The sequence below is a fragment of the Helianthus annuus genome, chromosome 14 (assembly GCF_002127325.2).
Source record: "Helianthus annuus cultivar XRQ/B chromosome 14, HanXRQr2.0-SUNRISE, whole genome shotgun sequence".
Taxonomy (NCBI): Eukaryota; Viridiplantae; Streptophyta; class Magnoliopsida; order Asterales; family Asteraceae; genus Helianthus; species Helianthus annuus.
Genome location: NC_035446.2, coordinates 34,695,715 through 34,711,806, shown reverse-complemented (window position 1 = coordinate 34,711,806; position 16,092 = coordinate 34,695,715). Strand labels below are relative to the sequence as shown.

Below are 16,092 nucleotides of genomic sequence, written 5' to 3'. Positions count from 1 at the left end.
CAAATGAGGTGAAACCAAGTCCCTAAAGGTGTATACACGGTTTAGAGGGGTGGGCCGGCCCTTACATGGGCTGCCCCAATGGTTCGAGTGTAGGTAATGTGGCCCAAAAGGCCTTGTGCGGTCAAGTGGGTGTTGTGCGATCGATTTCATTAACATACTTACACATTATGTACACAACACACGTAGCACATAATAACATAACGTTCATTTAAATCAAAGCTCGTATAATCATAACACGTTCACATACGTTACACAGAGTAAGTCTAGAGTTCGAGTTGTCACATTATCCCCAACTAATTGGAAATTTCGTCCCGAAATTTGGTATGCACTCACTGAGGAAGCTAGGTAAACTGTATTGTTCACTGATTTTCCTGGGGTGTCACAAAGAAGAAGGAAATGGGAGCCGAAGCGGCGAGGGTTATGACTTGGGACGAGTTTAAGGTACCATTCCTTAAACACCACAGTCCCAAAGCGGTTATTAACAGAATCAAAGAAGAATTCATCCAGCTGAGACAAAAGGGTGAAACAATCGATAAGATCACGGGCATCTTCATGGATAAGCTCAGATTTTGTGACGAGTTAGTCACCACTGAAGAACAAAAGATATATTACTATTACAACATGCTGAGTGCTGAATACCGGGAATTTATGACTCCGTCAAAATACGAGACCCTCACGGAGATTATCAACACCGCCCGGGAACGTGAAATCGAGTTAAAGAAACAAGTGGAAAGAGGTGAGCGAAGGGCACACGATGTAAATCCAAGCCCTACAAAGAAAGCCCGAACGGGAGAATCGGGAAAGAAGGTGGATGCTAAGGGTGGGTCGCCAAATTGTAAAGTCTGCGGGAAAGGACACAAGGGGGAATGTCGATTCAAAGACAAGCCATGCCCCATATGTAATAAGACGGGGCACACAGCCTCGCTATGCCCGGGAAAAGTATCAGTTTGCTACAATTGCTATCAACCCGGCCATAAAAAGTCCGAATGCCCGGACTTAGTTGGAAAGAAAGACGCGAAGGAGTCTCCAGCAGAAGCCCCCAAAGCAAAGGCTAGGTCCTTCCAACTTACCGCAGCTGAAGCGAAAACAGAACCCGATGTGGTTTCAGGTATATTCACGATTAACTCAATTCCAGCACGTGTATTGTTTGATACGGGTGCGAATAAATCCTTCATTTCGAATGGGTTTATTCGACATCCTTCATTTGTATTGACGAAATTGCCTGTGCCCTTAGAGGTTGAAGTAGGGGACAATAAAAGTTTTATAGTTTGTGATGTCTGTCGAGGCTGCAAATTAAGCATCGACGATGAGGAATACTTGATAGACTTAATCCCGATGTCAATGGGGGAATTTCAAGTAGTCGTCGGGATGGATTGGCTAGCCCAGAACCATGCAAAAGGAGGTAACCCCATAGTGTGCTCAATGATGAAAGCTCATAAGCTTATGAAGCGAGGATGCAAGGCGTTCATGATATACGCAAACGAGCCTAAGAAAGAATCACGGAAGATTGAAGATGTACCGGTAGTAAGAGACTTTCAAGATGTATTTCCGGAGGATTTACCGGGAATACCGCCTGAACGGGAAGTGGAGTTCGGAATCGAATTGATTCCGGGCGCAAAACCCGTGGCCAAAGCTCCATACCGACTCGCACCGTCGGAGTTACAAGAGTTGATGTCCCAAATCCAAGACTTGCTTGATAAGGGGTTCATTAGGCCGAGTGTGTCTCCTTGGGGCGCACCGGTGTTGTTCGTCAGAAAGAAAGACGGAAGCATGCGAATGTGTATCGATTACCGGGAGTTAAACAAACTCACGGTAAAGAATCGATACCCGCTTCCGAGGATAGATGATTTGTTCGACCAACTGCAAGGTGCGAACTGGTTTTCAAAGATTGACCTTAGATCTGGGTATCACCAACTAAGGGTCAAAGAAGAAGACGTACCGAAAACGGCTTTCCGCACAAGATACGGACATTATGAATTCCTCGTAATGTCATTTGGGCTAACAAATGCACCCGCGGCTTTCATGGACCTCATGAACCGGGTTTGCAAGCCAATGTTGGACAAGTCGGTCATCGTGTTTATCGATGATATCTTGGTGTATTAAAAAAGCGAAGCTGAACACGCAAACCACTTATGAGAAGTGTTAGAGACACTTAGACGAGAAAGGCTGTACGCGAAGTTCTCTAAGTGTGCCTTTTGGTTACGAGAGGTACAATTTCTTGGCCACGTCATAAGTGCCGACGGAGTATTGGTGGATCCGTCCAAGATTGAGGCTGTGTCAAAATGGAATCCTCCGAAGAACCCTTCGGAAATTAGAAGCTTTTTGGGGCTTGCGGGATACTATAGGAGATTCATTCAAGATTTCTCCAAGATTGCGTTACCGCTAACAAAGCTAACCCAAAAGAAAGAGAAGTTTATTTGGGGTGTCGATCAAGAAAGAGCGTTTCAGACGCTAAAAGAGAAGTTAACACAAGCTCCGGTACTGACATTGCCGGACGGGGTCGAAGATATGGTAGTTTATTCGGATGCTTCACTGTCGGGCTCGGATGCGTTTTGATGCAACGGGGCAAAGTTAAAGCTTATGCCTCGAGACAATTGAAAATACATGAGAAGAAATATCCTACACACGACCTTGAATTGGCTGCGGTGGTATTTGCCTTAAAAATATGGAGGCACTACCTATACGGGGTAAAGTGCACCATATACACCGATCACAAGAGTTTAAAATACTTTTTCGATCAGAAAGAGTTAAATATGCGACAAAGGCGATGGCTGGAAATGGTGAAAGACTACGATTGTGAAATACATTATCACCCTGGAAAGGCTAATGTGGTGGCGGACGCTCTGAGCAGAAAAACGGACTACGACCCAATACGAGTTAGATCGATGCAACTTGTGGTGACCTCGGGTATACTTGAACGTATTCGAGAGGCGCAATTAGAAGCAATGAAAGAAGAGAATTGGAAGAAAGAAAGAATTATAGGTCAGTTGAAGGATTTGTCGGATGGGAATGACGGGTTGAAGACTCGATCCGGAAGGATATGGGTCCCACATACCTGTGGAGTGAAGGCGCTTCTACTTAACGAAGCTCATAAATCCCGTTATTCAATTCATCCGGGAGCGACCAAGATGTACAATGATTTGAAGCAAAACTATTGGTGGCCCGGAATGAAAAGGGATGTAGTGAGACATGTAGAAAAATGCTTGACATGTTTACAAGTCAAGGCGGAACATCAGAAACCATACGGCAAACTCCAACCGTTAGAAATTCCGATTTGGAAATGGGAACATATTACAATGGACCTATTAACCAAGTTGCCTAAAACGAGCCGTGGTTTCGATGCCATATGGGTAGTGGTAGATAGATTGACGAAGAGTGCTCACTTCATTTCGATCCGTGAGACTTATACGTCAGAAAAGATGTCAGAAGTTTACACGAATGAAATAATAGCACGTCATGGGGTGCCGGTATCCATTGTGTCTGATAGGGATACCCGGTTTACTTCGAAATTTTGGCAGGAATTCCAAGAACAAATGGGGACTAAATTGTTCATTAGCACTGCTTATCATCCACAAACGGATGGGCAGAGTGAAAGAACAATACAAACGTTGGGAGATATGTTGCGGGCGTGCATTATTGACTTCGGAGGTAGTTGGGATGTCCATCTACCCTTGGTCGAATTTGCATACAACAATAGCTATCACACGAGCATGAAAATGGCCCCGTATGAACTGTTATATGGCCGAAAATGTCGAACCCTGATATGTTGGGGAGAAGTGGGTCCACGAGGGATAGCACCTACTGATATAATCCGAACTACAAATAAGAAAATTGACATAGTTCGGGCACACTTGAAAGCGGCTCAAGACAGGCAAAAGGCGTATGCGGATAAAAGAAATAGGCCAATTGAATTTCAGGTTGGAGACATGGTTATGCTGAAAGTTTCCCCATGGAAAGGCATAATTAGATTCCGAAAAAGGGGGAAACTAAGCCCGAGATTTATTGGGCCATTCAGGATCACTGAACGGGTTGGTAAAGTAGCTTATCGTCTCGAATTACCCAAGGAGTTGAGTGGGATTCATAACACGTTCCACGTGTCGCACCTCCGAAAATGTTTGGCCGACGAAACTGCTCACATCCACTATGATGATATCGAGGTGGATAACAGCCTCAACTATGCAGTAAAACCAATTGCGATTTTAGATCGTAAAGAGAAAAGTTTGAGGAACAAGGTGATTAACCAAGTCAGGGTCAAATGGGAGCACAGGAAAGGTTCGGACACCACGTGGGAGCCCGAAGAGGAGATGCGACGTCTCCACCCAACATTATTTGGTACGTACTTCGGTTTCGGGGACGAAACCCTTTTAAGGGGGGTGGACTTGTAACACCCCGAAAATATAAAACTTTATATTAGAATTATATAAAGTATAAATAAATGAGAATTCACCAACTAGAAATTTTAACCTAGTTGGTTAATAGTTTAGAAATAACCTATAGTAGAAATTAAAAGCCACTAAATTAAATGTTGTTCAAAATGGAGGGACTTAAGTTGCCAAAGTTTAAAAATTTGTGTTACTAAATTAGTAAAACAAAACCAAACACCCCATTTGGAGGTGTTGGTCGACCAGGAGCAAGAAAAGGGGCGATCCCCACTTCTCAAACCCTAAATCCTGCTTAAACTCTCAATTGAAGGAGCAAATCTGGTCCAAACGAAAATCCAAGCTTAGAATCGTGATCCTCATCGCAAGAGGATTATAAGGAACGGGCGCAAGAGCGTCAAGCGGACAAGCGGGTGGCGAACCACGTCAAAAAGGGCTACTTTGAAGGTATGTAACTTGACCCGTTACATTAAGTAGATTTTGATAATCATATAATGCGTAATGGAATTTTTAGAATAAGAGTTGTTTGAATTAAAGCGAAGATGACGCTACATTGAATAATAGGTCAAAGTTGGTTAGAACTCGTTGGTAGTCGCTAAAAAAGGAGGATTCCTTAGACGAGCCAAACGGGTCGAATAATCAAAATAAGGCATGGTTGATGTCTCGGGATATAATGGATTGATCTTTGATATTGGTTGATTGATAACATATTAGAAATACAAGAATATAGAATATAAGTATGCTAGAAAAGCGAAACCCGGAATTTGGGGTTGAGCATAAAGAACAATTTAGACAAGGTATGGATGCCCAGGGACTACCGTAAATTACGGTGGTACCGTAATTTACGGTAGAGGTCAATTGTTTACGGTGGTTTGCCCCTGTCTTACGGCAGACCAAAAGTTCACAGGACCTACCGTAACTTACGGTGACACCGTAAGTTACGGTGGAACCTGCAAAACCTGTAATTTATTATTCGTAATCAGAAGTTAGTTCTCGTGTTTATATATTATTTATTAATGTCAAAACTAATGTTTTAATGGTTTTGACCATAGGTGACGTAATGGATCTTACGGATGGCGGTTGAGCGAATAATGAAGAACCGAACACTACATTTTGAAAGCTTCCGCAATATTTTAAATCTTTAGTAGTCTTATGTATGAATTGTAACTTCTTGTTAAACTACTTTTGGTATGTTTTAACTTACACACTAGTCGACTAAGGTTGACGTACTTAAGAACTCCGTTAACGGATGTTATGTCACTAAAACAATATTTTGATATAATTAGTATATTTTATTATTAAAATCAAGTGAAAACTTTAAGGGTGTTACAATAAATTTCGGACAAGAATCAACCACCAAAATTCGGATAAACACATCAACAAAACTCGGACCCATGTGTCTTGTGAAAAGTTCAGACCAATCCCTCAATCAAAGGTCGGACAGGGGCTATCCCCCCACAAAACTCGGACTGGGGGGGCTCCCTTACAAAACTCGGACAGGGGGGGGTTCCCCTACACAAATTCGGACAAGGGGGGCTTCCCCTTCACAAATTTGGACCCCCTTGTGCCTTTCAAAAAGGTCGGACCCCCATCTAGTTTATAAAGGTCAGACCTACTTCCTTATGCTAAAACTCGGACTAAAGTCCTTATGTTAAAACTCGGACACATGTAAAAGCTCACAAAATTCGGACTCCAAGTCCCTTATAAATTCGGATCATCATGTATATGTTTGAAAGCTCGGACTCAAGTGTTACATACAAAAATTCGGACAACATGTTAAGAAAAAACTCAGATCATGTTACATTAATAAAGTTCGGACTAGATCATGCTCATAATAAAACTCAGACAAACATATAAATCAAAACTCAGACTTTTGTGACTTCACAAACCCCTGACTGTTAACTCCGTGTTTCAACATACGTGATTTCCAAAGCCAATTCACAGAATCAATGGAACAGTTACATTCTTACGTTCATACGATCAGGAAACCCTAATTCATTCATATGCATTGCAGTAATCCAACTATCAATCAGTAATTCTAACATATCTTGTATCTTAACATCAGGCAATGATTACACAATAATCAACATCCTTTCACAATAATCAGAATTCAATAAACACAGAATCATTACATGTAGAACTAGGGTTTTAGCATGAATCAATCAATCAACGATTAACAACAAACAATCATTAAACAATTACCTTGGATTGATTCTAGACAAAGAGAGGAAATCAAGAGTGATGAAGAGCTTGTGCCAATGATGAAGAGGATGGTTGCAGAGAGGATTGTAGAGAAAACCTTAGGTACGTCTGATGATTGTGTGGTGATTAATGAAGGGATTAGGGTTAAGAATGATTAGAATTTCACTAATTACTCTATTCATCCCTAAACATCATCTTTTACATAAAACACCCATCACAATATAATTTTACAATTTCATCACCAAGTTCATGTATTTGTCACACTTAACACATAACCATGCACAATCACAATACACTTTATTGAATCAAAACATATACAGTTACAAAGTAAACCAATTGTGCAAGTAAACAACTAAACAAACAGTGAACGTGCAATAAATGCGAAAGTGAAATCTTGGAAACTCGAGTTGTCACAGTCCTGGGCTCATATCTTATATCATATGCACTGAGCTTCACTGCCCACTTAGCCATCCTTCCTGACATTTCAGGTTTCCTGAGTACATTCTTAACTGGAAAATTAGTTTTAACAATAATGGCATGAGTTTCAAAATAATGTCTTAATTTAGTAGATGCCATAATTAATGCAAGGATAAGTTTTTCTAGGTGTGAATACCTGGATTCAGCATCAAGTAAACTCTTACATACATAATACCCACAGGATGTTGTGTACCTTCATGATCCTTAACAAGGACGGCACTTACTGCTTTTGAGGATACCGCTAGATACAAGGATAACACATCCCCTTTTTCTGGTTTCATCAAGGCCGGGGCCGAGGACAGGTAATCCTTAAGAGCTCTTAAGGCACTTTCATGCTTCTCAGTCCACTCAAATTTCTTGTTTTTCCTCAAGATATCATAGAACTCTTTACATTTCTCTGAGGATTTAGATATGAATCTGTTCAAAGCTGCAATCCTGCCTGTTAGCCTCTGGACATCCTTAGCATTGGCAGGAGATTTGATGTTCACAATAGCTTTGATTTGTTCTGGACTGGCTTCAATGCCTCTCTTTGTCACCATATATCCTAAGAATTTACCTGCCTTGACACCAAAGTGACATTTTGAAGGATTAAGTTTCATGTTATATTTGTCAAGGATATCGAATGCTTCCTCCAAATCCCTTAGGTGATCCTCAGCCTTTCTGGATTTCACCACCATATCGTCTATGTAAACATCCATAGTTTGTCCAATTTGATCCTTGAACATTATATTGACTAGCCTTTGATAAGTTTCACCTGCATTCCTTAGTCCAAATGGCATAGCAATCTAACAGTATATACCAGTGGGAGTCATAAAGGCTGTATCCTCTTGATCAGATGGTTCCATCTGAATTTGCTGAAATCCAGATGAAGCATCCATAAAAGTTAACAGTTCATGACCCGCCGTTGCATCCACCATGGAGTCAATGTGGGGTAATGGGAAAGGATCCTTGGGACATGCCTTATTTAAATCAGTAAAATCAAAACATACCCTCCACTTACCGTTTTTCTTTTGAACAACAACCACATTGGCCAACCATCTTGGATACTTGACCTCTCTAATCATACCTGCTCGGAGCAATTTCTCTACCTCTTCCTGGATAATGGCGTTTCTTTCTGGTGCAAACTTCCTCCTTTTTTGATGGATTGGTTTGAATGACCTGTCAATGCCAAGTTTGTGAGTGATTATATCTTCAGATATACCTGTCATGTCTTCGTGTTTCCATGCAAAGGTATTTTTCCTCCTTTTGAGGAAGGATATGAGGTCTTCTTTCATTTCGCCAAGGATCCCTGATCCGATATAGATTTTGGATTCAGGATCACCAGGATCCATGAGGATTTCTACTACATCCTGCTCTCTTGCCTCCAAGATATCCCTTGGAGGATACTTTAATTGCTATTGAGCCATTGAGTTTGAAACTGGTTTCATTGACGAGCTATAGCAGTTCTTAGCCTCTTGTCGATTGCTATCAATCTTCACGATCCCCAAGGACTAGGAAGCTTCACACATTGATGATAGGTGGATGGGACTGCCTTCATATCATGTATCCAAGGCCTGCCAAGGATAACATTGCAACAAGATAAACAGTCAATAACACAAAATTTTTGATAATTATGTAGTCCTTCGACATAAATTGGGAGTTTGATGTCCCCCAGAGTATTCTTAGTCTCGCCACTGAATCCCACGAGCACAGAGGATCTCGGTATGATATCGGATTCGGGGATACCCATCTTGTTAAGAACATCAAGCTGGATAATGTTCACAGAGCTTCCTCCGTCTATAAGGATCCTGCGGACAAAATGGTTAGAAATAAAAAGAGTGATAACCAAACCATCGTGATGAGGATCCTGAATGTCAACACGATCATCCTCATCAAAAGTTATGACTTTCCCTTCGGAGACACTGGATGTTCGGATGGGTCTGTCTCCATTATCCATCTTGGTTTCCTTTGCATGCCTTTTAGCTGCTGAGAAGGATGTTCCACAGATGTCTGATCCTCCAGAAATAAAGTTTATAACTTGTGCATCTGCTGGAGGGGCTGGAGCTTTCTCTGGGATCCTTTCAGGATCCTGAGTCCTTGACTTCTTTCTCCCCAACAATTCTTTCAAGTGCCCCTTGCTCAACAGGTATCCAATTTCTTTTCTTAGTGCAATGCATTCTTCCGTGAGATGCCCAAAATCTTCATGGTATGCACACCAATTTGACTTATCTTTAGTTGCAGCTGGTCTGTCATTTTTCCTGGGCCATCTAGCTTTATCACCTAGATTCTGCATTGCAAGGATTAGCTCATTGTTATCAACAGAAAAACAATATTCAGAAATTGGAGGATAATCCTCATCATCCTCTTCTTGATCAACAGCATGCACGTTCTGGTTATCAGATTTGTTATAGGATCTGAACTTGTTGTTCTTGAACGAGGATCCTTGTTTCTCTTGCTTTGAGGATCCTGCTAACCTCTCCTAGATCCTCTTCTCATCTTCTAGCCGGATGAACCTAAGTGCCCGGGTTCTTACCTCATCTAGATTCCTGCATGGTGTCATAACAAGATCATCATAGAATAATGAATCCCTAAGCAATCCCATTTTAAAGGCTTCAACAGCTGTAGCAATATCCAGGTTAGGAATATCTAAGGATTCTTTACTAAATTTAGTGATATAATCCCTTAATGATTCATTATGACCCTGGGTTATCCTATACAGATCACTAGTTAAACGCTCAAATTTTCTACTACAAGAAAACTGATTATTAAATAGGTTAACTAGATTAGCAAATGAGGTAATAGAGTAAGGGGGAAGACTTAGCAGCCATTTAAGAGCCGATCCAGTAAGAGTGGATCCAAATCCCTTGCACAGACATGCTTCCTTTAACCTTTCCGGGATGGGATTGATTTCCATCCTTTCCCTGTATTGTGCTATATGTTCTTCAGGATCTGTTGAACCGTCATACAACTTCATGGTGGGCACGTGGAACCTCTTGGGTATCTCAGCATCACAGATTGGTGGTGCAAAACGAGATATCATATGGCTCCCATCAGCAATCTCCGGGATAGGCTTGACCACTCCTGGGACACTTGATATCATATCCTTTAACTTTTGCAACTCTCTAGCCATGGCATGGTTGATACCTGTATCCTGCATGAGGCCATGGTTAGTGGTACAAGAATTATTGAAGGTGTTACCTCCCACTGGGTTCAAATTAGGAAGAGTGGATGTGAATCCATATTGTTGAGACTCCGGAATGATTGAAGGACCAATAGAAGCAATGGTTTGTGTTGATGCACGGAATGTCTGTTGACTGCGTCTACAAAAAGTCTGAAGTCAAGATTGGTCAACAGGGGGTCAAACTGTAAATATTATGTAAAATACAAGTAGGTTCGCTTTTCTGTACATGTTGCATAGTGGTCCGCTCATAGGGTCTTAGCTGGTCCGCTTATGTGTCAATTTGTAACAGGTTCGCTCATTTGACCTGTCGTATGAGCGAACCACATAGTCTATAAATAGTGGTGTCGTCTGAGCGGTCTAAGGACGTATGTTTGTATGCTGGAGCAAAACTCTGTCAAATTTTCAGTAGAAAAGCAATAAAAGCAAAGGAAATTAATAGGATAAGCTGTTGTAACCTCGCATATTCTGATTCCGCCTTTATATGTGAGGATGAGCTACTCTGACTAACTTTTCGGGTCAAAGAACAGTCCAACAAGTGGTATCAGAGCTCAGGACGAGGAGTTCATACTACTACAGCTTATATCTGCAGAAATCTCTCTTTTCTACTCACTTTCTCTCATACTTTTTCGGTTTTCAGTGGTTCCTACTGTTGAAATTGTCTGAAATTTGAGTATAACGTGTAAAACACACTAATAACAAACCCTAGAAAGTTTTAGAGTGAAATTCGGACTAAAAATGGTTAAAACCGGCTAAAAACAGTGGTTCGCGTTTTCGAACAAACACGTCCGCTTTTTCAGACATTAGTTGATAGGTTCGCTCGAAATACCTGTTTGGTCTGCTCTTTCAGAAAATTTTATTGACTGGTTCGCTCGAACGGACACTATCTGGTCCGCTCGAACGATCATTTACTGGTTCGCTCTTGTGACATTTTCTGGTCCGCTCGAAAGGACATAGTTGGGTTCGCCTTTTGATACATTGTCTGATTCGCTCATATAGCACATCTGGTTCGCTTATCTGAACCTGTTTGGTCTGCTTATCTGTCACGTGTACAGATTGGTCCGCTTTTGTGGTTCTGTTTTTCATAAATCTCGAAAATTTTTCTAAGTGTTTGTTGATTTTGCAGGAACGATCAAAATGGATGATATTTTCATGAATCCTTTCAGCGACATGTATGCATTCACGGGTAGTTCGGGAAACAATGATACATCTTCGAACAATACAAATGAGAATCAATCAAAGGAGAAAAAGAAGGAAGCTTGGGAGTCTGAGAGTGCATTCGGTACATTCAACAAACCTCCGAAGCTTATGGCAATCGAGGAATATAGCCGTTGGTCGAGAAAATTTGAGGATTGGTTGATGGCTTTCGCGTTTGCAAGTTGGAAGAGTTTGAAAAATGGATATGTTCATGGAGACAAAAGTGGAGAAACTTTATCATCAGCTGACGAAATTGAATCATTTGTGGCAGAGCAAAAGTGTGTGGCATTACTGTTTCAATCGGTGCGAGAAGTTATCATTTCGCTGATAGATTACTCCAATGCTAAAGATTTGTGGGAAAAACTTGAAAAGAAGTGTCTTGGTAGCAAAGAGATTGTAAAGAATAAAATGAAACTTCTTAGAAAAGAGTTTGACATGTTTAGTTGTCTTAAAAATGAATCGGTTTGTAAAATGATTGAAAGGTTCGGTCATCTGAAGCTGGAACTTGCACGACATAAGATTACGTATTCTGATGAAGAACTTGTTGACAAACTGTTTGATTCATTACCAGATGAAGTGGATTGGAGATATTACGCACTGATGTTGAAGAACACTATTGCTCCTGAAAATTTGACTCCAGACTTGGTGATTGAGAGACTTGAAAGTCATGAGCTAGAATTGAAGAAAAACATACAAAGTCAATCACTCATCCTATCAGCAAAACTTGGATCTTTACTATCCAAAAAGCTTGATGCCGAAAGCTACTTCTCCGAAAACTGCATTTTCTGCTGAGAATGTTTCTTCAGCAAACAAAGAAAGTCAAAGCAGTTCAAACAGTGGAAGTCACAGTGGTTATCACGGTGGATCTTCGTCTTCTGAAAAACGTTCTGATGCAAAGTTTTCTTGCAATATCGCAATAGATCTGAAGAACGCACAGAACTTTGATGAAGAGTCGGCCAAGCAACAAATGGTTTTTCTGGCGTCTGTGTTGGAGTCTTATGAAGGTTTGGTGGCCGGAAAGATGGGGAACACAAATCTGACAAAAGAAGACTACGATCAGATAGACCCAGAGGAAATGGAACTGATCGATATTCGTTGGGCGATGGCAAGTGTTGTTCGACGTGCTCAGCGTTTCATGGAAATTACCGGGAGGAAGACAATCGGAGGTCCGTCTACAAAGTTGGGGTTCGATAAGTCAAAGGTGACATGTTTTAAGTGTAAACAGAAGGGTCATTTCAAGCGGGAATGCAGAAATGCGTATGCAGATGAATCAGAGAATCCGTTTCGAGACGACTACTACAAAAAGGCAATCTACCATCAGAATAAATCTGAGCCGCCCAGATTGAAGCAGCAGGAAGAGAACAGAGAGAAATCAAGGGCTTTAGCTGTGATTTATGATGATGAGAGTTACGATTGGAGCAAAGAGGTTTTACCAGAAGAAGATGCTGTTGGTTATTCTTTCATGGCAAAGAATGAGCCTATTCCGTGGAAAGATAATCGAACAGAGGATCAGAAGTATAGATATCGGAAGATGGTTGCTGAAAACAAGATTATCAGACTTTCTGGTATATATCTAGAGGCAAAAAGAGCGAATAGATGGGATCCAGACAGAGAGTGCTACCTTGATAAGTATGGCAACATCGCGATTGATGACAAAACGCTTGATATCGAGGCCATCATCAAGGAGTATAAAGAAGAAGATGAATATTGGCAGCACAAGTGGTGGGGAACACCAACATCAAAGATGATTGAAGAAGAGAAAGAGAAAGAGGAGAAAGAAAAGAAAGAAAAAGAATGGATTGATGAAGTGAAAAAGATTGATACGGGCTTGATCGATGTTACGCAGGAGTTGACAGATGAAAATCTGGGAAAGATGGCTGACAAAGTGCTAGCTGAGAAAGCACTTGAGGTAGATCCTAATTCTGTTTCTGAGTCTAAGGAACATGTCAGTCCAAATGTGTCAGCTAATGCGTCAGGTAAGAAGATTGATGGAAACATTGACTGCAAAAATTGCACAAAAGAATGCAATTTCTGTAGTACTGTCACGTACCTCAACAATGAGAAAATTAAAAACCTGACAGCTAAGGTCAGCAGTGTTGAGGATCAAATACTAGGTCGTGACAAAACTGTGAAAGCTTCAACTGAACGGATCAAAGAGTTAACATCTCAAATGGAAAAAGATAAAATTGATCATGAAAAGGTTAAAACTGAAAATGAAAAGTTAATTCTTGAAAACTGTAAAATTTCTGAAAATTTTGAAAAACTCAAAACCACAGTTAAAGAATGTGATGAACGAAATGGTAAAACATTTAAAGAAAATGAACATCTGCGAGCTGTGGTGAGAATAAAAGAAGAATCAATTAATAAACAACTGGATGAGATCGCTAAATTGAAACTTAAAGTTCAAGAAGCTGAAATAGAGAATGAACGAATTCAGTTGAAACTTAACCGTTATAGCTCCGCAAGCTTTGTGTTGCAGCATATTGTTCCCAAACCTATAGGGAAAAACAAAGCTGGCGAGGATGTGTTTTCAGATGGTACCGGTGTAGGGTTTCACAAAGTTCCACCGCCGATTTTGCACAATTACACTAAAAAGGAATCTGGGTTGGTTGAACTTGAGGAAGAAAGTGATGTTAAACTTCCTGAAAACATTGATGTCATGTTCACGTCTTCCAATGACGAGGGTGTCCAAAGTGATGTGGTGAAAAGTGTGGTAGACAAAGTGCTTAAACCGGATTATGACACTTCTGAGGAGGATGGGTGTTTTCTAGACAAATACATTCCGAAGCAAAAGTCCAAAAACAACTTACATGATGAATCTGATCTTGTCATGTACAAGATGTCGGGATCGGATAAGTTGTTTTCGGATTCAGAGTTTCCGATCGAGAATGTTAACATGAACAAATTGACAAATGTTTTCAAACTTGTTGAAGTCGAGTTGTCAGCAGTGAATACTCTGAGTCGAAAGAAAGACAGGGTTTACAACAAGAAAACTGGTTATCCACAGCGTTTTTATAATAACAACAGAAACAACTGGTCGGGTGGTTATCAGGGGGGTAAACCGTTTCAGAAAAAGAATGTTTCACACAAAAGGTTTGTTGAAAAGAAAAAGTTTGTGACCCGTTCAAGTTCACTTGCTGATGAAGAAAAAGAATTTTTTTCAAAATCGAACAAAGAATTTTTTGAGAAGAGAGTTTCACAGGCTCAGTCTGAAGGCACGAGTCGGGTAGCTGATACTCATACTTGTTTTAGATGTGAACAGGTTGGTCATATTGCACGAAAGTGTACATATGTGAAGCCTAAGACTGAAGCTGTGAAGGTTCAACAAAAGAAGGTTGATGTGAAGGGTAAAGCACCGATGTATGTTGAGAAGAAAGTTGTTGAAAAGAAAAACGTTAAAATCGACAACGTAAAAGTAAAAACTGAACCCGTAGAAAAGTCGGTAACTAAAAATGACAAATTTTACAAAAGGGTTGCAGTAATCAACAGGTGTGGAAACCTAAAATTGAATCAAATGTTGAGAAGAAAGTTTCAAATTCTGATGAGAAAAAGGCTGAAGAGCCAATTATTGTTGATTATGATGCAAATTTTCCGCCTCTCAAGGCTGAAAATTTCAAAATTCAAATTGCGAGAGTCAAGGTTGCACCTAAGGCTGATGAGGCCTGGGTGGACTCAATGTTTGACTAAACAGTTTGAATTGCCGGAGCTTCCTGGATTGCGAAGCATGAATCGGCGTCTTTCTTGAAGTTGTTTAAATGATGATTTGTTATGTGCAGGATCTTCCAAAACTTGTATCCAGGTGGATAATGGATAGTGGAGCGTCAAGGCATATGACAGGGAAGACCGCATTGCTGTATGTTGTGAATAACATTAACAGTGGTTATGTGGGTTTTGCGGGTAATCAAGGAGGTAGGATCATAGGTGAAGGAACATTGTCAAATGGCATTATAACATTTAAGAGAGTTAATTACATCGCTGAGCTGGAGAACAACCTGCTGAGTATCTCCCAGATCTGTGACAGGATGTATACTACTCATTTCACCGACAAAGAATGTTTAATCTTGAAACCGGGATTTGTGATACCTGAAGAGTGGATCATCATGAGGGCACCAAGAGTCAACGATCTGTACGTGTTGGACATGAGCGTCGCTACTACAACCACGGGTCAGGTTCATTGTTTTGTGTCCAGAGCAACGGAGAAAGAATCAAGGTTATGGCACCAAAAGATGGGGCATATACACCTAAGGAAAATGAATCACTTAGTGCATAACGACTTGGTCACTGGAGTGAATGTGAATATTAAAGGTTTTCATCTGGAAGGGGAGTGCATAAGTTGTGTCAAAGGCAAACAGAAGAAAAAGTCACACCCTACAAAGCAAGTCAATTCAGTTTCAAGACCTTTGGAAAGACTTCACATGGATTTGTTTGGTCCAGTGAATGTCAAGAGTATAACAGGAGATTCCTACTGTTTGGTCGTGACTGATGATTATTCCAGATTTTCTTGGGTAATGTTTTTGAAATCAAAAGATGAGACTTTTGATAGTTTGATGGCATTGTTTAAAAGAATTGAGAATCTGTACTAGAGGCCAATCTGTAGAATTCGCAGTGATAATGGTACTGAATTCAAAAACAGTAAGATGGAAGAATTTTGTGACGAAAGAGGTATACTGCATGAGTTTA

At 40.6% G+C, this 16,092-nt stretch overlaps 1 protein-coding gene across 1 annotated transcript; it reads left to right on the top strand.

Moving 5' to 3' along the window:
• Window positions 1-396: 396 nt before the first annotated feature.
• LOC110924799 lies at window positions 397-2,556 on the top strand. Its single transcript, XM_022168791.1, has 3 exons — window positions 397-1,108; window positions 1,361-1,780; window positions 2,360-2,556. The coding sequence occupies exons 1-3, from the start codon at window positions 397-399 to the stop codon at window positions 2,554-2,556; spliced, it is 1,329 nt and encodes a 442-aa protein (XP_022024483.1).
• Window positions 2,557-16,092: the final 13,536 nt, after the last annotated feature.

Coding starts and splice junctions, on each gene's coding strand:
- LOC110924799 (XM_022168791.1), top strand. CDS start 397: ATGGGAGCCGAAGCGGCGAGGGTTATGACTTGGGACGAGTTTAAGGTA. Junction 1,109..1,360: donor AGAACCCGATGTGGTTTCAG/GTATATTCACGA, acceptor AATTTCAAGTAG/TCGTCGGGATGGATTGGCTA. Junction 1,781..2,359: donor AGACGGAAGCATGCGAATGT/GTATCGATTACC, acceptor GATTCATTCAAG/ATTTCTCCAAGATTGCGTTA.